Source organism: Acanthopagrus latus, chromosome 3, assembly GCF_904848185.1.
Source record: "Acanthopagrus latus isolate v.2019 chromosome 3, fAcaLat1.1, whole genome shotgun sequence".
Lineage (NCBI taxonomy): Eukaryota > Metazoa > Chordata > Actinopteri > Spariformes > Sparidae > Acanthopagrus > Acanthopagrus latus.
In genome coordinates this window covers 25,859,772-25,881,684 of record NC_051041.1, presented here as the reverse complement: position 1 = coordinate 25,881,684, position 21,913 = coordinate 25,859,772, and the positions used below count along the sequence as shown (strand labels likewise).

At 40.2% G+C, this 21,913-nt stretch overlaps 2 protein-coding genes and 1 long non-coding RNA gene across 3 annotated transcripts in view; 2 read left to right on the top strand and 1 right to left on the bottom strand.

Annotated features, from left to right (window-relative positions):
• The first annotated feature begins 48 nt into the window (after window positions 1-48).
• On the top strand, window positions 49-13,870 carry ngly1 (N-glycanase 1). The gene is made up of 12 exons (XM_037093740.1): window positions 49-271; window positions 733-847; window positions 967-1,182; window positions 2,161-2,323; window positions 2,438-2,657; window positions 2,911-3,032; window positions 4,158-4,303; window positions 4,937-5,047; window positions 5,144-5,329; window positions 6,828-7,013; window positions 12,928-13,105; window positions 13,192-13,870. Exons 1-12 carry the CDS (start codon window positions 171-173, stop codon window positions 13,365-13,367), a joined length of 1,920 nt encoding a protein of 639 aa, XP_036949635.1. The 5' UTR covers window positions 49-170; the 3' UTR covers window positions 13,368-13,870.
• Window positions 6,173-8,238, bottom strand: LOC119017218. Its single transcript, XR_005074364.1, has 4 exons — window positions 7,684-8,238; window positions 7,126-7,592; window positions 6,778-6,852; window positions 6,173-6,598 (listed from the first exon to the last, which is right to left on the bottom strand). It is a non-coding gene; the product is annotated as an uncharacterized LOC119017218 (long non-coding RNA).
• Window positions 13,871-14,229: 359 nt separating the features above from the next.
• top2b (DNA topoisomerase II beta) overlaps window positions 14,230-21,913 on the top strand; it is a 77,587-nt gene continuing 69,903 nt past the window's right edge. The window contains exons 1-2 of the mRNA XM_037093738.1: window positions 14,230-14,445; window positions 14,570-14,765. Coding sequence (XP_036949633.1) covers window positions 14,727-14,765 — 39 coding nt within the window. The 5' untranslated portion in view covers window positions 14,230-14,445; window positions 14,570-14,726. The remainder of the gene's footprint in view (window positions 14,446-14,569; window positions 14,766-21,913) is intronic.

Here is a 21,913-nt window from a genome sequence, read left to right as displayed (position 1 = left end):
AATTTTTAAAGCTGCAAATATATATCCAGGCGATGACAAGTCAGCTAAGCCCAGGACCAAAAACATGTATTGCGCAGTGGTGTGGATGGACCCACAGCGCTTACAGCAGCACTGTTAGCATTAGCAATCTTACCCTGAAAACATTTTGAGTCTGTACAAGGAACAGCAATATGGCGGTGTCACCAGCAGTTACGACGTTATGTGAAAATCCAAATGAAATCTTTCTAGACGCCGCCAAGTTGTTATTGACATATGCGGACAACATTTTAAGGTAAGGTTGAGAAATTAAGTGGACACCGCAATGTAACATTACTAGCGATGTGATGTGTCAGCTATGGCGACATTGTATGACAACGTTTCTTCACATTGCAAATAAATCACAGTAAGACTAGTTGTAGCTAACATTGTGTCTATGGAGCACCCGTACATGCAACTCCGTAAAGGAAATCTGGCATTTATATATTTCCTTATGTATCAGCGCATGCCCATACGAAAATCCTGACTTAACTTTACCATGAATAGCAAAGATGATGTGGTTATTTTGGCATGTGAGTGACGAATCAGGAAGCAGTTCTGTTAAGCTGTTGATCGAAGTGAAGGCAACACTAGTAATTATAATGACACCAATGTGTTATTTCCTTGTATTTGTCCCGTTTAGGAGGGCATGACTTAACAGGTTCTGAGTTGTAAGTAATCAGTGTCTTTGAAATGCATGATGTCACCTCCCAACAGGTATCCCAATGAGGAAAAATACAGATCGATCCGCATAGGCAATCCTACTTTTTCCACCAAGCTATTGCCCACCAAAGGTGCTGTGGAATGCCTCTTTGAGATGGGGTTTAAAGAGGTAAGTAAACCTTGCAATCATATTGTCTCACTTACTTCATTGCCTCTTCTGGTCATTTGGTCATCTGTCATCAGCCATAGCAAATATTCTAACCTCATGCATCATCCTCCTCTTTTCAGGCTGATACCCACCTGGTGTTACCCAAGTCTGCATCAGTGGAACGGCTGAAGCTCATCAGAGAATCCATAGCAGCAGAGAGGGATCGAAGGCTGCATGGAGGACAGCCTGTTCAACCCACTGCAAGGGCTACTATGGCCTCAGCCTCAGCACCAGAGAGCTCGGCTGCTGCCTCCAGCCAGCCAGATACACCATCTCCATCACAGCCATTGTCCTTGGTAAAGATGTGCTCATCTCTGATCGAAATGGCAGGAATTGTGATTGGACATCTTAAGTATTTAGCTATACATGATTTAGCAGGGTCACAGTGGACATAAGGCATCTTGATTAAATCCGCTCAATTTTGTTTGCTAAAGATGATTTTTTATATGAAATGAAGACTCTTCAGGTAAAACCCCAATTGATGTCAATGAACTACATCAACATGGCTCCACACAGAAGTGCTGATTTGTGGCCATAGATATCTAGAACAGTGAATTATAAAGATTTGTTTCTAAAAAGTGTCAGGGGAATGTATTTTTCTTTTTGCTGAAGAGTTGGTTATTTTTAATTGTTGCAGAGAACGGCATAAGTGTGTTCAATGATGTAAAGAAGATGGCTCTTTCCCATAGGTATAGGTCAGTTATCCTGGTTCTGCATCAGGGCTCTATTTTCCATACAAATGCATATTCAGAATTCATAATAATTCCGATTAAACCTAAACCCTAATATTTGCTGCTGACAGTGATGTAAACAGAAAAGCAGGCAGTCAATCATTGCAAAGAAAGAGCGAGAACTTCTGAATGTCAATTTAGCTAAAAAATTTCTTATCATATGAAACGTGATGAAACCATAATAGTTGCTAATCATTAATCACTAATCATTTGATTGACTAATCAATTTAAAGGATTATACAGGTTATAACATCTCACCACCTCTTTCATATTACTGTTGCTGCCTGTGCCTAATTCAGTGGCAGTCATATACATTTATTAAGCAGCTTTCTATTAGAAAATGAAAGAGTGTTTTAAATACTCATTTGTTATGCATTCTTTCTTTCTTTCTCTCTCCTTCTTTTTCAAAGAAAATATTTATAATGCTAGGCAGGTTCGTGTTTTTATACAATATGAAATATAACATTCAGCCACCTTTTAAGAACTATGATGTGTTTGTAGTGTGGTAACATGGTCTCCTATAATTCCTCTTCTCTCTGTCAGGAGAGCAGTATGAGCTTCGTTGTGACTCTCCAGTCAAACTTCCAACACGTGATGCTGTATGAAAACCCTGAGCTGCAGCAGAAAGCCAGGAACATCATCCTTCACGAGCAGCTGTTCTCTACTGCTCAGCACAAACTGACAGAGGCCAAGAAAGCTGACCCAGGTGATATTCTGACATTCATTCAAAAGAATCATATTTTATTAGAATTTTCATTTATTTGATCATATTGTATTCATTCCATTCATTCAACTGACTGACGTGCCTTCCTGTTTGTAGACTGTAAACTTGCAATAGAAGACTTCTTGGTGCTGGAGTTGCTCAGATGGTTCAAACAAGACTTCTTCTCCTGGGTCGATTGTCTGCCCTGCGGCCGCTGCGGAGGCCCAACCGAGATTTCCAGCCCCCTCAGTCCCACTACCGATGACCTTCGCTGGGGAGCACAGAGAGTGGAGAACCACTACTGTCAGAGCTGTAGTTTCTCCACCAGATTTCCCAGGTCTGTGTGTATAACATTTTGGTTAGTTCTTACTGCTGCTGCTGAGCTTAGGACCAGTTCTTGAAGTAAGATTAACATTTGAGATAGGGTTCAGAGTTAAGTTTAATTAGAGATATGAATTCCTTTTCATTGTTGATTCTGTAACCTTTAATTTGCAGTATTCACTGTTGCATTTCAAATTGCATTAAATTGTACAATTGTGGCTTGCCTCCAGTGATGTACATGATTGTTTACTCTGTACTGTTATTGCTAGATACAACAATCCTGAGAAGCTTCTTGAAACCAGGAGGGGCCGCTGTGGGGAGTGGGCTAACTGTTTCACATTGTGCTGCAGGGCCCTGGGCCTTGAGGCCAGATATATCTGGGACAGTACAGGTATGAACATGGCTGACAAATGTGGCTCTTGCATTGCTCCATTGTCCAGAGAGAAGCAGCAGGTTACTTTCATGCATGTGTTTGACACTGAAGGAGGAAATGTTGTTGATTAGACATCTGGATAAATGTATATAAGTGTTATATAAGTGTTATTTTGACAAATAAATCTCAACCCAAGCTCAACTCGATAGCTTTCTCAAGAGCTTTCAGCCACATCCCATTGTCTTTGTGGTCTCAATTCTTGCTAATTAAGTTGGTTCAGTTGGTTCTTTTTTCAATTTTATTTATTTCATTTTATTTCTAGCAACAATTCAGCATTCTCAGGCTCTAGCTCCTCAGATGTGAATATTTCCATGATTTCTTAATCTCTTTGAACATAAAGTCAAGGAGCTCAGTGAATTTCTCAGTGTATGATTGACAGTGACTAAACCAAACTGTTTCATTAACCTACTGATTTATATTTAAGCTGTCCTGGCAAAATGGCCTACGGCTCTAAAAGATCCCTAGGAAATTTATTGTGATCTATTAAAAGGGGTAGCCTTCAAGTGTTGGCTGTAAAGTTTGAGTGAAATCATCTTTTCAAGACTACAGATGTCAAAGAGCAAGGTAAAGGCAAGTTTATTGAAACAATGTTAACATTTCGACATTGTCACAATTTCTAAAAAATATTTTATAGAGAAAACAGGATGAATGCATAATGAATACCTATATTTGCTGACCAAAACATGACGAACAACTGTGTAAATTCCATCCTCTAAGGCTGCAAGATGTGGTTGAAAGTTCCATATAAGCTAGAACATGGACCTTGAGAATAACTTGCTATTCTTCTTCTTCTTCTTCTTCTTCTTCTTCTTCTTCTTCTTCTTCTTCTTCTTCTTCTTCTTCTTCTTCTTCTTCTTCTTATTATTATTATTATTATTATTAACATCATCATTATCATTATTTATTCCTATTATATGAATATCTCAATCTGTGTTCAGTCAGTGTTCTGGTCAGCTGAGAAACCTACCCTGTCTTGCCTGAAAAAACTGCTGTTTAGTGTTTTTTAAGGAACCTATACATGGGCTGTATAGGTGTATGAAAGTCAAGGGGAAAATCACTTGTGATCTCTTTCTGTTGTTTCAGACCATGTGTGGACAGAGATTTACTCTGTTTCTCAGCGCCGCTGGCTGCATTGTGACTCTTGTGAAAACATCTGTGACAAGCCTCTACTGTATGAGGTCGGCTGGGGGAAGAAACTGGCCTACATTCTGGCTTTCTCTAAGGACCAGGTCACACAAATGGAAACTACATGCTGCTCTTATTATCACTCGTTCTTCCCTCTTTACTTTTAACTTTATATAAAACTTGTTTCTGGGGTTGAGTGAAAACAACTGTCAAATGAACACCAAAGTATTCATCTTTACCCCTTAAAGCCATGAAACCGCCATTGCCTTTAAGCTTAAAAATCATTACATTTTGTAAGTATATTGAGTGCAACATAAACGTTTACTCAACTTATTTTATATGTGCACATATTTGGGCAATAAAACTGATTCTGTATTTTACTTATTATAAGCAAATACAATGATAAGATTAAACCAACATTGATTTCTACCATAATTGCTGCATTCAACGCAAATGAACGGTTTTATTTCTAAAAAGACAGCCCGAATTTCCCTTGAACAACTTGAAGCTGCAGATTGATACACATATGAAGTGATAGTTTGGAAAACAATGGGGCTCTATGGCACAATTTAATTTTTTTCTGACTTTGGTCTTTTCATTGGATTTGTTGACAATGATAAGAAATATCAACAGAATTATCCTTGAGGACAAAATGATAACCTGAGATAAGGTTTCAAAAAGCTGAGGGTGTTTAAGATATTCATGAACTTCAGCATGTGTATGTGTGTTTTAAGCAGGTGGTTGATGTCACCTGGAGGTATTCCTGCAAACATACAGAGGTTTTGTCAAGAAGGACCAGGGTTCAAGAGGCCTGGCTGCTACATACCATTAATGGGCTCAATGCCTCAGTAAGTCTGAACCCTTTAAACCCTGCATGTACTGGAATAATTGCTTTGGTGACTCTGATGGTGGGGAACTGCCTTTCATCTGCTCTGACACTGAAGAGGCAGCAGTCTTTGAGTCCAGACAAGAAGAAGCAGCTGACGGAGAGGTTGCTTGTCGAGCTGGTGGAGTTCATTTCTCCCAAGAAACCAAAACCAGGAGAGCTGGGTGGACGCAACTCTGGGTCTCTTGCCTGGAGGTTGGCACGGGGGGAGACTAGAGTGGCTGATACATGGACCTCCACACAAGTACAGTATACAGGCATCCATAAAAAGTCTTAAAATCAATTGTATGAATGTAAGGCCTTGGAAGTCATCAGATAGTCTCATATCTGAGTTAGTTAGGTCTTAATTGCCACAAACATTCTATTTATTAATCTTTTAAAGGAGAATTTTGGTCGATTTAATCATGCAGCTTCATTGCTCAAGCTACGCTTGGCTTGCCAGTACTGAAGACGCGAACACATTTGGACCAACCATTACAGGGCTCCGTGAATGGAGAGTTAGCATTGACAGCTAACAGCATAGGGTCAGAACTTTACACTGTGTTTTAAGCTTCTTAACATGCTCCACATCTCACCCCAAAAGTTATGCAACATGAGCAGACACCTTACAACACAGCACTGTTGCGTGTATGACTCAAAATGTATAAAAAAGTAGTTAAAATAGTGTGTTTGTGCAAGGAGCTACATACCGTTTTATTGACATTCGTGTCTTCCGGTAGCTAGACCAAACTAGTCAATCCGTCGAGCGTGTGCTTACTCCCTCACTGGCGGAGACAGAAACGTATTCCAGCATTTTTGTTTTTCTGTTCATAATGTACGTGTCCATGTTACAGCCTGTCATGAGCCATGAGCCTTACAATAGCCTGTTGAGCACACACTTGACGGATTGACTAGTTCAGTCTAGCTACCAGAGGACACGGATGTCAACAAACCGGTATGTGGCTACTTGCACAAACACACTGTTTTAACAACTTTTTAAATTCATTTTAAGTCACCCACGCTACAGTGCTGTGTTGTAAGGTGTCTGCTGATGTTGCATGACTTCTGGGGTGAGATGTGGAGCATATAAAGAAGCTTAAAACACAGAACCGACCGAAGTTCTCCTTTAATTTCTTTTTGGCAAAATGACTGTCCAGTGTGGAATGTAGATTACCTAATTCACTCTAATATTACTACATAAAACCTAACTATCTCTTCACAGGACCATCTGTCAAATACATTTAAAAAGAGTCATCTTAAAAGTATCTTAAAAAGCATTACATGGGGCTTGTTTGATATACCAATTAGACTCCGCCACAAACACTAGAATTGCGGAGTCTAAGGAGCTCAGTATTGATCTAAAAGAGTGCATTATGGATTTGTACAAGTCAGGAAAGTCACTTGAAGCCATTTCAAAGCAGTTATAGGTACAAAGATCAACTGTGCAAAATAATCTTTTTGTAAGTATAAAGTGCATGGCTCTGTCATCACAGATAAGTGAAGTATCTTCTACTTTGTCCCACTGTTGAAAATCCTAAAAGGAAAACAAGTTTATTATGACACTGAGATTTTTTTTATAGTTCTGGTCATGATGATACTGTATTTAGCATTTAATGGCTGAGATCGTGGAATACAGTGATGTCCCTACAAAATAAGTACAAAGTATCGTTCACCTAGCAAAAACTAATACAGTGGTCCTGCAACTCATCCTACCTGAGGGTTATAATGTTTCATATTTACACTATTTGTGTGTGTTTCCTCAGGATGCAGGTTATGTGTTTACTCCTACTGAAAAAGAGAAGAGTGATAGGTTATTGCACGTGCGCTACAGTGCCACCAAAGACCAGTACTGTCGAGTGTCCAACAACTCTGAGGTCATTCAGAGCTGGGATCAGTGTGTGTGGAGAAAGGAGTCAGTCTTCAGAAAAGTGGAGGATGACTGGCAAATGGTATGTATTATAATTTCTGATTAAGAAACTATACTTTCCAGTCTGATAATTTTTTCTTGGAGATGATAGTTCTCAATCGTATTTGAAAGTTTAAAGCAAATTTTAGCCATACCTCAACAGAATCGGTAACAGAAGCTCAGCTGAATTTGTTGGCTTCCTGGCAGGAACATGTTTCTTCAGTACAGTCAGCATTTTCTCGATAAGGTTCAAGTCAGGACTTTGGGAAGGCTACTCCAAAACCTCAATTCTAGCCTGATTTAGCCATTTCTTTGCCTCTTTTGATGGATGTTTCGGATCATTTTACTACTGAGCACCCAAATGCCAATCTTCTGGCTGATGATTTTAGGTTTTCTTGAAGAAATGTAGATAATCCTCCTTCATTAGTATAATTTACTTTCTTTAGAGGAGCAGATCCACTGGCAGCAAAACAGCCCAGCAGCATAACACTACCAGCAACGTCCTTTAATCAGGGAAATTAACATAAGTGGGGGGAAATTAATGCAGTCAACATAAATCGTCTTCCCAAGTCCAGGGTATTTCCAATAACAGTCCTTTTTAAATTCCCTTCCCATAGGTTGCCTAGAAATAGAAAAGCATTCAATTAGGATCAATCAATGCCATCGACAATAGTGCAGACAATTTGAGAGTGATAGTGGAGTGTGTAGCTTACCGCCCGATAGCATCCCGTGTAGAGCAAGACTAGCCTTACGTGGCTGAGGTTCAGTCAGTTTTCATAGCCCAGGCTGATCAGAACCCAGGTGTCCTCACTTGGTGATTAGACACAGCTGTCATCATTTTGAGCTGATTGAGGAGCACTGCAGGTAGGTACCGCCCCTCAACCACTCTGCCTAGTGCTAAATATGGTGTGTAGTGCTGAACCTCAGTCAGAGCCCACTTCTTACCTCTATCATGACGCTGGTCAGGGTGGGCCCATAGTGACACTCCACACCGTGTTAATGTAAAACCCACTTGACTTTGGACAAGTGTTGTAGTATTGTTGCCGAGTGACAATCAAATGAGTTGACGGTCATCCTGGTCATTAGACTGTCGTTTTCGCCCTCTGCTGGTCTGTAGCTTGGTTGTCCTGAATGGCACGCACGCACACACACACACCACCCAAGGACAATGTGCAACTAGACACAGTTGCATTTCCTGCGAAAATACAGTGTGAATGCTGAAGGCTGAAACGCTCTCGGAAATCTGCTGAACGTCCTGGTGAAATGTTGAAAAAGTCGAAAAGCTGGAAAAGTTGCAAAGTTAAAGGCCAAAAGAGCTTAAAAAGTTGAACATATTGATAGTTGAACAGGAAGCGGAATGGTTGAAGGAGTTGAAATGACAGAAAGATGAATTTTTTAAGAAGATGAAGAGACAGGAAGGTTGAAGAGGGCTGAAAGAGTTTTAAAAGTATAACAATTTCATAGCTGAACATGAAGTTGAATGTTTGAAGGAGTTGAAAAGGCAGGAAGATGAATATCTGACAAGGTTGAAAAGCTGTAGCTTAAGAGGGCTGAACGAGCTTAAAAATGTGAGAAAAGACTGAAAAGGCCAAAAAGTTGTAGAGTAAGAGAGCAGAAAGAGCTTAAAAAGGTGAGAAAGGGTTGAAAAGGTCAAAGGATAAAGGAATAAAGAGCTTAAAATGGTTGCACACATGCTGGAGCAGGAGCAGAGCCAAAGATGAAAATGTCCCCATAAGGATGAATGGGAAAATGCCTGACAAACTCCTGCGATCTTTGAAAAAACTGTAATGGTTATGGCCAAAATATGTGTATGTTATAAAGCTGGAATGGTGTCTCTAACTCAAAGTATGAAGGACAAGAAGAGGTGCAAAGTCGATGACTTTGGAAGATAATTTGAAGATTTTCCAATTTACTTCAGTGTTAAATTTTGTTTTGAAAAAGCTGAATTTCTAAAGAAGTTGAAAAGTTAAAAAGGAAAAAAGTACAAGGTTGAAAGAGCTTAAAAAGTTGAACATTTTAATAGTTGAATGGCTTCTATGGCTTAAAGTATGCAGAAGTTATAGCAGGATGAAATTTGAAAAATTCCCCATATGGATGAATGGGAAAACGCCTCCCAAACTCCTCCGGTTTTCAAAAAAACGGTAATGGTTGTCACCAAAATATGTATATGGTGAGTGAGAGGAGGACTTGCTGAACGCGGTGATGTTGTTTTTATTTCTGGAAAGTGTGAAATGAGGGCACAGGAGCGAGAGAGAGAACAGGTACCGTCTACTCTTCAGCAAAAATTTTGGCTCAGTATTAACGGCTTATGGGAGAGCTGCCTGACTTCTCGTCAGTTGGTGCGTGCACACTCTAGCTGACGCAATACGCACCCATTATAAAATCAGAAGAGGAGCTGAAAATCCTTAAAACTCAAACTGCGATGGTTTCAAAACCGTACAGTCCAAATAGTTCAAGGTCATGTGCGTGTTTTAAAGTTTGAATGGTGTCTCTAGCTCAAGGTATGAGGGAGAAGAAGAGGTTGAAAGGCGATGAGTTTTGAAGAGGATTTGAAGCTTTTCCCATTTGCGGCAATGTTAATTTTTTTTTTTTTAGAAAAAGCTAAATTTCTGGAAAAGTTGAAAAGAACAAGGCTGAAAGAGCTTAAAAAGTTGAACATTTCAATAGTTGAACGGTTTCAATAGCTGAATGTATGCTGAAGTTATAGCAGAATGAATTTTGAAAAAATCCCCATAAGGATGAATGGGCAAAATTTTGCATAAAAAGCTGAATATTTCTAAAAGTATAAAAGGTAGAAAAAAGAAAAATACAAGCAGTAATGTCCTTAAAAAGCTGCACATTTTGATACTGGAATGGTTTCTATAGCACAAAATTTGTGGGAGGAGAAAGGTGCCGAAAAACGTACGGAATCAGGAATGATAAAGATAAATTCCAGAAGAACACTAGAAAAATTTGTATTTCCTGCGAAAATACAGTGTGATTGCTGAAGGCTGAAACGCTCTCGGAAATCTGCTGAACGTCCTGGCTAAAAGTTGAAAAATTCAAAACGTTGGGGAAAAAAAGTTGAACATATTGATAGTTGAACAGTTCCACAGCTGAACAAGAAGCAGAATGGTTGAAGGAGTTGAAATGGCAGAAAGATGAATATTTTAAAAAGATGAACAGACAGAAAAGTTGAAGAGGGCTGAAAGAGTTTAAAACATGTAACATTTTCACAGCTGAACATGAAGTTGAATGTTTGAAGGAGTTGAAAAGGCAGGAAGATGAATATCTGAAAAGGTTGAAAAGCTGTAGCTAAAAAGGGCTGAACGAGCTTAAAAATGTGAGAAAGGGTTGAAAAGGTGAAAGGATAAAGGAATAAAGAGCTTAAAATGGTTGCTCAAATGCTGGAGCAGGAGCAGAGCCAAAGATGAAAAGGTCCCCATAAGGATGAATGGGAAAACGCCTGACAAACTTCTGCGATCTTTGAAAAAACTGTAATGGTTATGGCCAAAATATACATATGTCATAAAGCTGGAATGGTGTCTGTAGCTCATAGTATGAAGGACAGGAAGAGTTGCAAAGTCGATGACTTTGGAAGAGGATTTGAGGATTTTCCTCAGTGTTACATTTTGTTTAGAAAAAGCTGATTTTCCAAAGAAGTAGAAAAGTTAAAAAGAAAAAAAGTACAAGGTTGAAAGAGCTTAAGTTGAACATTTTAATAGTTGAATGGTTTCTATAGCTTATGGTATGCTGAAGTTATAGCAGAATGAAATTTGAAAAAATCCCCATAAGGATGAATGGGAAAACTCCTCCCAAACCCCTGCGATTTTAGAAAAAACTTTAATGTTTAGGGCAAAAATATCTATATGGTGAGCGAGTAGAGACCTGGCCGAACTCGGTCATCTGGTTTTTATTTCTGGAAAGTGAGAAATGAGGGCACAGGAGCGAGAAAGAGAACAGATACCGTCTGCTCCTCACCAGAAATTTCGGCTCAAAATTAACATTGTGGCTTATGGGAGAGCTGTTTCACTTCTTGTCGCTCTCGGGCTTCTAAATCCAAAACCGTAAGTCCCACATCTGAAATTAGACCATCAGCTGAAAGCCAACAAGATTTCCTACATTTCTATGCATATATTGTCAATGTCAAGTAAAAGATATGGGAACCAAATCAAGCTAAAGAGAATTTTTTTCCCGTTTTTGGTGCTGCTCTACACTCTGGGCTGCGGCAGTTGATGATGTCACGCACTCTAGCCGGCGCAATACACACCCATTATAAAATCAGAAGAGGAGCTAAAACACCTCGAAACTAAAACTGCGATGATTTTAAAACTGTACAAGATTTTAAAAAACTGAATACATCGGTAATAGTGCAAGGTCTGCTGAGTGTTTTAAAGTTTGAATGGTGTCTCTAGCTAAATGTATGAGGGAGAAGAAGAGGTTGAAAGTCGAGGAGTTTTGAAGAGGATTTGAAGCTTTTCCCATTTGCGGCAATGTTAAATTTTTGGGGGAAAAATCCAAATTTCTGAAAAAGTTGAAAAGTTGAAAATTACAAGGCTGAAAGAGCTTAAAAAGCTGAACGTTTTAATAGTTGAACGGTTTCAATAGCTGAACGTATGCTGAAGTTATAGCTGAATGAAATTTGAAAAAATCCCCATAAGGATGAATGGGTAAAATTTTGCAGAAAAAGCTGAATATTTCCAAAAGTATAAAAGGTAGAAAAAAGAAAAATACAAGCAGTAATGTCCTTGATACTTGAATGGTTTCTATAGCACAAACTTTGTAGGAGGAGAAAGGTGCAGAAAAACGTACGGAATCAGGAATGATAAAGATAAAGATAAATTCCAGAAGAACAATAGTGTGAATGCTGACTCAGCATTCACACTAATAAAGAAGAAGATAAAGATAAGATATGCCTTCAGCATTCACACTAAATAGTGTATTCATTAGCATTCATTAGTGTGAATGCCTTCAGCATTCACACTAATGAATGCCTTCAGCATTCACACTAAATAACTAACTTGGAAACTGGATTTCCTGTGAAAATACAGTTGAATGCTAAAGGCTGAAGTGATTTCGGAAATTTGCTGAATGTACTGGAAAATGCATAAAACTATAAGAATGGTCAAGAATTTGCAGAAAAAGCTGAATTTTTCACATGCTGAAAAGGCAGAAAGGCTTAAGAGTAATAGGTTGAATGGTGAACATTTTTATAGCTGAACTTTTTTATCTAACTGAATATAAAGCTGAATGTGTGAAAAAGCTGAAAATGTGGAAAGATGAATATTTGAAAAAGCTGAAAAGGCAGAAAGGCTGAAAAGTAGTAGGCTGAATAGGCTTAAAATGTTGACCATTGAACATAAAGCTGAATTTTTCAAAGGGTTGAAAAGGCCAAAAAGAATAATGTCTGAAAAAGCCGAAAAGCTGAAGAGTAAGTAAGAAAGTAAATTCAGTGTTTTCCATACATCGATTAATATTTCTGCCTTTCCAGTGCATACAGACATTTCAATCAGTCTCTTTTGTTTTCATTACTTTTAATTCGGCTTCAGTACTGCTAATTCAGGGCTGTATTAGTGAAAAAAATAATAATATGAAGCTGCTCAGAGGCTCCTTCACTTGCGCACACACACACACGGTGACAGATGGTGGGTCTGTGTGTCACTCAAAAGCAGCCATGAATTAGTTACAAAATGACAAAAAAGTCGCCTATGACTGACTGTACAGTGAGTTGAAGAGGATCAGAAACATCTAGTTTGTTCACAAGAAAATCCAATTTCATGTAAATCCAGTGTTAGAGAAAGGAAATATTTTTTTCCACTAGTAACTATTATGTAAACATGACTATGATTAGCAATGTATTAGAAATATCTCTTAACACAGCCTGCAGTGACGTAAATTTACATGGGAAGAGTAGAAATGAGAAGAAACACAATGTGCAACTGTAGGTGTGATGACTAGACTGTATTTTCTTTCTTCAGGTTTACATAGCTCGAACAGATGGCTCATCTACGGGAAGAATCAGCTGGAAGTTTGATTTGGCTCCAGCAGACCTAAAGATAAAGTCTGTCTCAGTCATGGCCAGCAGCCAGACCTTCCACTCTGGGAAAGTCTGTTGGCACTTGCAGACAGGCCAGATAACTACAGAGTTCTCTGGAGGTATGGATATGCAACAGATACTCTTAAATATGATTGTGTAACATTATCCCTCCTAATAATTTTCTCTCCTTTGTTTGAACCATTAGATGGGAAGATGCATTCATTCCAGAGTGTGTCTGGGTCCTCAGAGATAACTCTTATAGCAGGACTCAGTGGTGGAGAAGGAGAGACATCATGGCAGCATGCTCAGCTCTTCAGACAAAGCTTGAAGCAGACAGATGAGCCTTCATTTGAAATCGTTATTCACTTAGAAGATGTTTAATAGCTGTTTTACTCAACTAAATTGGACCATTTATTCTATTTCACTTTCGACTGCTTCAACAAGTTCAGAGATCAGTTTGGATGATAGATTTTGTCAGACAAAACTATCATCCAAACTTCTCTGAACTTGCAGCAGTTGTCGAAGTAGTTAAAGCGGTTGATACTGTGCAATATTTAAATTTGTCAATCCTCCAAGATGATTAAATACAGTATGTATGACCTGATAGATGAATTAAGAATCGCTTTTTCTACCTAGCACACAATGCAGATGTTGTCATACATTTTTTTTTTCTTATTGACTAAAGGCCAAATAACCTTTGGGATGTGCAGTCTCCAATATACCTGTAATGAGTTTGGAATATATCCATAGTTTTTGTAACAGTTACCTCCACCGTGAATGTACCTGTTATTTGTGATGCATGGAGATATTCCACACACCTTGTCCACTCGGGATGCGAAAGTTCTCCCTCTAGTACTCCACTGTAAATACTGGTGAGTCTCTCATTTGATACTTGATTGTGATATTTTAAAACATTCTCATGCCAAGTTATATCCATGTGTCTAACTATAAATGTAATTAATGTATGCGTAATGGGATGCGCAGAACATTAGGAAAACATTAGAAAATATATGGTGGTTTAATAAAGATATTTCGCAGGCTTGTAGTCATCTAATACAAAGCTATGGCAAGGTATATATTAAGTTACACACCGTCAGGTCTGTCAGCAAGGACGCTGAGTGGACTTTTGCCGCCATCTTTCGTTGAAAAACATACACTGGCCACTTAATGTTGAGATTTCCTATTGGTAAGTACCGGTGCCTTTAAAAAAAAAAAGCTGCCACGCCATTGGCTGGTTCAACTGCGTGACGATTTACTGGCTATCTTGCAGATGGAAGAGCCGGGCAGCGGGTGCTACTGCTGTTAGCTATAATTCGTTTGTTATTTCCAAAATGAAAAGTATTTAAGTATATCGTTTTCAGAGCATTTTTTTTCAAACTCTTATTTTATTCTATCGGGTTTTCACATGAAATTGTAAACCCATTTTAGTACATGCGTATTTTACAGTATCTATTTTGCAGTAAGTAGCCCGGTTAGCATCTTTGTTAGAAGTTTAGGCCTAACGTTACTGTGCCACCGCTTGTCGATTTTAACAATAGCCGCGATTCACTCCCCTTCCTCTGCTTTTTGTTCTACATTCAAAGGATAATCTTTATCGCAAAACGAGAAAGACCATGGGAGATAAACAAGTGTGGGTAACTTTCAGCAAGTGAAACAGTTGTTATGCGGACCGACTTTTGATTTCGCCGGAGCTGAAGACATTTGAAGATATTTAAAGACGTATTAGGATCACAAAGGAAGATGTCCAACGGCGCAGCGGGAAGCGGGCTGGCTTGGATGGTAAGTTAATTTGCCATACACCAACAAACGTATGGTTTATTATCTAAATACGGCTGATTGTATGCCCCGCAAGTCTCGTGTTTACCTTAGCACCGTGAGCCGAGTCGCTAAAAGCTATAGCTAGCATTTAATGTCTAAGCAAGACCTCAACGAACGTTAGCGTCTATTCATCTTCCAGCTGGTGTTGAAGACACAAGCGAAACCACGCAAACTTTACTACCATGTGAATGTTGCTTTGTGTATTTGTAATGACTCATGATACAAAATAACCTTATGGCCTAACATTGTTAAAGGAAGAATACTGCACTCCATTGTTGACGTTGAGGGACAGTGGGAGTGAACTGTTCCAACGTGCCGCATCGGTTTGTAAATCACGCCAGAGAGAATTTACTACTGTCGTGAAATGTTCAACCTAGCTTGTTAGGGAGAATTTCCTTTGTCGTAGGGGTTGCCAACTGATAGACGATTAGCAAGTCACGCGTTTTGTTTGACGTACAAGTGATTGTAATTCTCAGAAAGTATGCTCACAGTAAATGATGTGTCATATCTATGATGCAGGTCAAATCACTTCACCATACATTCAATGAGTTCAAATTTCATTTTTCAATAACGTGAATCGCAATTATTTTGGCCAGTATACTCATGAAATTACAGTTTCATATCTTCCCATGCCTATTTCAAACAAGGCCAAGATAACAATTCGATCATTGCTTGCAGTATTCAAGATTTTCTTGTTAAAATGCAGTAATGCAAGCAGAGCCGTAGCCAGGATTTTTGAAATACCAATAACCCCCACCCCTCGGAAAAAAAAGGCAAAACTGTTTAGTGTGTGTCTTTGTATGGCTGCATTGCTGTAATTGTTAAATATATAGAAAACTATAACTGAAGTATTTGAGTGTGTGTGTGTGTGTGTGTGTGTGTGTGTGTGTGTGTGTGGTGTTGCCTCACAAAAATCTACAACTAATTTGATCTGTACCTGTATACATTAAGTGTTTGGTATAGGCTATGGTGTGTGAGAGAGATAAGAGAGAGGTGGAGATCCTGCTCAGGCTTCTTTTCTGTTCTGCAGTGATATAAAGAATTCATTTGATACACATTTAACCCATATCCTTCAGCGTCTTCATCTCTCTCTCCTGTCTCATCTCTTTAAATGAAAAGTCTAAGTATACTAATCATGATTACTACTATTTGAACTAATATTTTCGTGCCCTGTTTAGTCACATTATTACTTATACATTCAAACATCCAAATAATATTATTGAAGGATAATTCATACTGTGACTGAATATGGCCTTAAAATATTCTGATTTATTTCATGTCCTTTCATATTTTAGCCTAGGCTACATTTACAGTAGCTTACAGGTTAGCATCTCTGTTGGCAATCTGTTGCATCTGTAGGGTAATTGACTATTTTTCTCATTCTCTTAGCTTATTAGTGGGCTGTGCTCGCCAGCCCAATATGGACACCTCTATAGCAGAGCTACATTACATTACAGCTACATAAGCTACATTTCTATTGCTCGCGCCTCTTCTTAATAATAATAAACGTATTATTTTTCATCCTCCCGCTCTTTTTTGGCACTTAACTCGTCTTGCACAGTTTGTCGCACACAAACAAAAAATATATCAAAACGTGCGTCTCGATCTGACTCGGTATGCTATCTTTCAGATTTTCAAAACTTTCATTTTTCGCGACATAAGTCGCAAAAAACTGCAAAAAGTTTCCCATAAGGAATGAATGGGACAAGGTCAAAAATGTTGCAAATCTGCAATGTTTTTCAAACATCTCCTGCTCTGGCATACGTCAAACTTTAAAACGTAGACACAGGTCTCTTCTATTTAAGCTGTTTTTTCCTACGATGTATAGTTTTTGAACTCTGACCCTTTAACAATGATGAGTGATTTGGGGAAAATTCAGGGTTTTCAATGAGTGTGTATGGCGGAATGTTTGTGCAGGAGACCAACTGACAGAGTGAGAGACTCAAAAAAAAAACTCAGAAATTTTCTCTTTCCATGACGATCCCGGCCACAAATTACGCTCAATAACAGTGATATTTTCCAGAGTTGTAGCCACACTTGTCTTCTCTCTCACAATGTGTCTGATTTTTCAGTCGGATTTACGGTTTTTGAATTATCTGCCTCTGACCGACCAGAGTAGCTCTCACTTCTTCCATTCACTCCAGTGTTAATCGGGAAGAGGTTTTTCGAAACTGTACCCTTTTTCAACTCGCTCCTGTTACCACATTTCTGACACGAGGACCACGAAACTTGGTGAGTGTGTTCTTTAAGGCCTTTCTGGCTTGATCATGAAAAGAATTTGGTGCTATCATGTATGGTTTTGAATATATAGCACCAATTTGATGTCCTGCATGTGAGGCTGAAAGGGCTGAGAAATCAGCTGTCCCAGTCCGTTAGCAGGGGTGGTCAGCAATGATCACCATGGCAACCGAGATCAGCTGGGCCAACAGAGAGAATCTGTCTCTCTCTCTCTCTCTCTCTCTGTTTATTTTACAATCCACTGTACATTGAGAGCCATTTTTTCTGTCGCTAACTCGTCCCACACTGTTGAGCGCACACAAACAAACAATACATCAAAACATGCGGCTCGATCTGACTCGGTATGCTGTCATTCAGATTTCCAAAATATAAATTTTTCGCGTCGTAAGACGCAAAAAACTTCCAAACATTTCCCATAAGGAATGAATGGGACGTGGTAAAAAATGTCACAAATCTTCAACATTTTTCAAACATCTCCTGCTCTGGCATACATTCACCTAGACACACCATTCAAACTTTAAAATGTAGATAAAAGTCCAAATTATCAACGTGGGATTCAACTTTTGCTTTAGCTTTCATAGTTTTTTCGTCACGGGGCAAAGCGCACAGCCCACTCTTGTGATTTCCCGGCAAGGAATTGTCTAGTTACAGTTCAAAGTTCAAAAGTTCAAAGTTGGCTTTATTGTCAATGCTGCAATATGTGCAAGACATACAGAGAATTGAAATTCTGTTACTCTCTATCCACAATGAGTGTAAAAAAAAAGTAGAAGTAAAAATGAAAAAATAAAGATTTAAATATAGATTTTAAATATATACAGGTGACATCACGGAATGTAAACATGTGAAACATTTGTACATAGTGCAATTTGCAATTTTTTTTATTTTACAGTTCTCAGCTTTCCTCTTCTTTGCCTGATTATCCTCTGCCTTTCATGCTGCAACAGACGATAACTTGGATTGATCCAGCCTCTTACCACTACGTTGCATCTTTGCTCTGATTAATTCGTTTGCTGTTCTAAAAATAGACCTGCAGTCACGTCGCGACAGTGTTTACTTTCGGTTTTAATGAGTCAAATATATGAACCTCTGTGTCATGCGAGACCGTGTTGATGTCATGATAATTAGGTGGGCTTTATGTATTTGGTTTTTCGGCTTTATGTTTACATTTTTACTTGCTGAAATGTAAGGGGAAAAATGAAACGAAACTTAAGGAAAAAAATACATAGGACGTGACCTTGGTGTCCTCAATGGTGGCTACGGCCCTGAATGCAAAGTTGCAGTAATACTGCTTTCTTACAGACATATGGTGTTAGTGTACTGAGCATGTGTTAAAACAACATGACCGATGTTTCCAGGCTTTAACAACTGGTTATATTATGTATGTTCCAGTATAGGTAGAGGGCATATAAATCAACTACTATATTTTGTGTGAACAGTTAACAATTAGAAATTGTGAAACATTTGGTGACCTGTTTTTTTCAAAATAGAATAGAATAGAATTACTTTAATGATCCCAGACTGGGAAATTATTTTGTCACAGCAGCAGTGGATCTGCAAAATATATATAATATATAGTGCAAATATACAATAAACAATAATAATGCAACACAACAGTAGAGAGATAAGAGTTCTCTCCGTCAGACAGAGGTGAGAGAGTAAACACATAAAGTGATGGCTTGTGGCAGGAAAGATTTTCTATATCTGTTGTTATGACAGCGAAGCTGAAGCAGCCTTTTGGAGAAGGTGCTCCGCTGTCTGACCAGTGTGAGGTGGAGAGGATTATCCATTAGTGACTGACTGATTATCGGCCACCGATATGTCGGGGCCCAATAGAACGGCCCAATTTCTATCGGGGGTCAGGGTTCTCCCCAGACGGTGGAACAGTGGTGCTGCACCGCTATGCTGCTAGCTCAGTGCCACTATACTCATTTTAAATAATAGCTGCTTTGTAGCGGGTGAGGGTGACGAGGAGCGCCCCCCACCCCTTATTGAGTTCTGCTACATTATTTATTTTATTTTTGTTTGTGTGCCAATCTGCACTTTTACTCAGCTTGACTGAACAAGTTCAAATGTCAAATGTCATTTAAAGTCTTGAATAAAGACATTGGTTTAAGAAAGCATCTGTCTGTACTACTGTCACTGTACTATTGTATAATCATATCAGTGCAAAATCTATGCACAATCCAAGGCTTGTTTTCATTCCAGCTCAAAAACCCACTAAATCGGTTGCATATTGGCTATCAGTGATTGCGCCCCTTCTAATATCGGCTATCGTTATCGAGCCAAAAATCCCTATCGGTCGGACACTATTATCCACGATGGATACGTTTTGTTTTTTTCAGCGTCCTCCTCTCCATCACAGCCTCCAGAGTGTCCTGTTTACAGCCAATCACAGAGCCAGCCTTCCTGATTAGTTTGTTGAGTCTGTTGGTGTCGCTGGCTCCGATGCTGCTCCCCCAAGAAACTACAGCAAAGAAAAGTACACTGGCCACCACAGACTGATACAAGATCTCCAACAGCTTGCTGCACACATTGAAGGATCTCAGCTTCCTCAGGAAGTAAAGTCTGTTTATCCCCTTCTAGTAAACAGCTTCAGTGTTAGATTTCCTGTCCAGTCTGTGGTTGATGGTAACACCAAGGTACTTATAATCCTCCACCGCCTCCACATCCTTTGCCAGAATGCACAGTGGTCTGGGAGCTGTTTTCCTTTTCTTCCTAAAATCTATCACCATCTCTCTGGTTTTGCTGATGTTCAGCCGCAGGTGATTCTGTCCAGCCCACCCCACAAAGTTGTCTACCAGTGCCCTGTACTCCTCCTCCTGTCCCTCACTTTTAATTTGAAAGTAGCGACTGTTCCTAGCTTGCCGCTACAACAACAAGCTAACACAAGCAAACAGCTAGAGTGACCGAAGAGACACTACCATCTCCTGGATCTCAGCGCCTGTCCCGTTGCTCATCTTAATGTCCGCGGATAAAGTTGTCAGAAAACTTATGCAGGTAACATGACCTGGTGTTGTACTGAAAGCCGGTGAACAAGGTGAACAGGAAAGGAGACAGTACAGTCCCCTGTGGAGCTCCTGTATCACTAACCACCGCATCAGAAAGAACACTGCCCATACGGACAAACTGTGGCCTGCCTGTCAGGTAGTCAGTAATCCAGGAGATCATTGTGTCGTCTACACCCTTCCCCTCAGCTTCTCCCTCAGTAGCAGAGGCTGAATGGTGTTAAAAGCACTGGAGAAATCAAAGAATGTGATTCTCACACTGCCTCCTCCACCATCCAGGTGCGAATGGGCTCATTGCAGCAGGTGGATGACAGCGTCATCAACTCCCAAGTGGGGCTGGTAAGGAAATTGCAGAGGGTCTAGCAGGGCTCTCACCTGCAGCCTCAGGTTGGCCAAGACCAGTCTCTCCAGCACCATCATCATGTAAGATGTGAGGGCCACTGGTCAGTAGTCATTGAGGTCTGATGGTGTTGACTTCTTTGGCACAGGAACCAGGCATGTCGCACTGGTATTCTCTCCTGACTCAGGCTCAGGTTGTACAAGTGTTGTAGGACAGGAGACAGCTGGCTGGCACATGTCTTCAGGATCCTGGGGCTGATAGCGTCAGGGCCTGTGGCCTTCCGCTGGTGGAGTCTGTCTCCTAACCTCGCCTGCAGTCACAGTCATGCGGGGGAGGTGCTTGAGTGGAGGAGGAGGAGGAGGAGAGGAGGAAAGGGGCTGCATAGGCGAGCACACATCAGGGGAGTGAGGGGGGAGGGGAGGAAGCATATGGGGCAGTGAGGGTGTGTGGGGGTCTGGAGGTGTCGGGGAGACGACAAAAGGCTGTGAGCTGAAATTGTTCAGCTCGTTTGCCCCCTCCAAGCTGCCTGATGACTCTCTGCTGCTCACCTTACACTGCTTCATTCCAATCCACACATCCCTCACATTGTTGTGCTGGAGTTTGGCCTCTGGCTTCCTCCTGTAAGTGTCTTTACAGGCCCTCAGCATAGCCCTGAGTTCATGCTGCACTCTCCTCAGTTCTTCCCTGTCTCCAGACCTGAACGCCCTCTTCTTCTTGTTTAGAAGGGCTTTCAGGTCATTTGTGATCCAAGGCTTATTGTTAGGGAAGCAGCATACAGTTCAAGTTGGCTTGGTGGTGTGTTCACAGAACCTGATGTATTCTGTCAGTCATGCTGTCGAGACCCTCTCCATGTGGCTCAACAAGTACATCCCAGTTTGTCGACTCTTTTGCATAGCATTTGCATAATAAAAGATCCAATGTGATATAGTCTCTGGTGTGCCAGTCAACATACTGGTGTAATGTTGGGAGGATTTTGTCCAGTGAGATGTGATTAAAATTCCCAGTGATGACAATAAAGGCGTTAGGATGCTGCGTCTGCATCTGGGCAACAGCAGAGTGGATGACGTCACAGGCCACCGCTGCATCAGCTGGAGGAGGAACGTACACACTGATAATGATGGTGGACGTGAATTCCTGGGGTAAAATAATAGGGTTGCATTCCCACAGTCAGCAGTTCAATGTCCGGGGTACAGAGACGTTCCTTCACGTAAACATATCCGGGATTACACCACCTCTCACTTACATACAGTGCAATCACTTCTCCTTTCTTCTTTACGCTGCTTATCATGTCCCCATCTGCCAGAACAGTGCTGAAGCCGGGAACCGGCATGCTGTGGTCCGTGGTGTGTGAGTGAAGCCATGTCTCCGTGAAACACAACTGCACTCACGATATTCCCTCTGACTCTTTGTCAGTGTGGTGAGCTCGTCTGTCTTATTCCCTAGAGACCTCACGTTCCCCATGACGATCACTGGTACAGCCGGTCTATGTCACCTCCTCTTCGCCCTCTGTTTCACTCTGGCTCTGC

Bases quoted from the DNA above. Each gene is read 5' to 3' on its own strand.
- ngly1 (XM_037093740.1), top strand. From the start codon at position 171: ATGGCGGTGTCACCAGCAGTTACGACGTTATGTGAAAATCCAAATGAA. The intron at 1,183-2,160 runs GTAAAGATGTGC...TCTCTCTGTCAG, and splicing joins CATCACAGCCATTGTCCTTG to GAGAGCAGTATGAGCTTCGT. The intron at 4,304-4,936 runs GTCACACAAATG...TGTTTTAAGCAG, and splicing joins TGGCTTTCTCTAAGGACCAG to GTGGTTGATGTCACCTGGAG.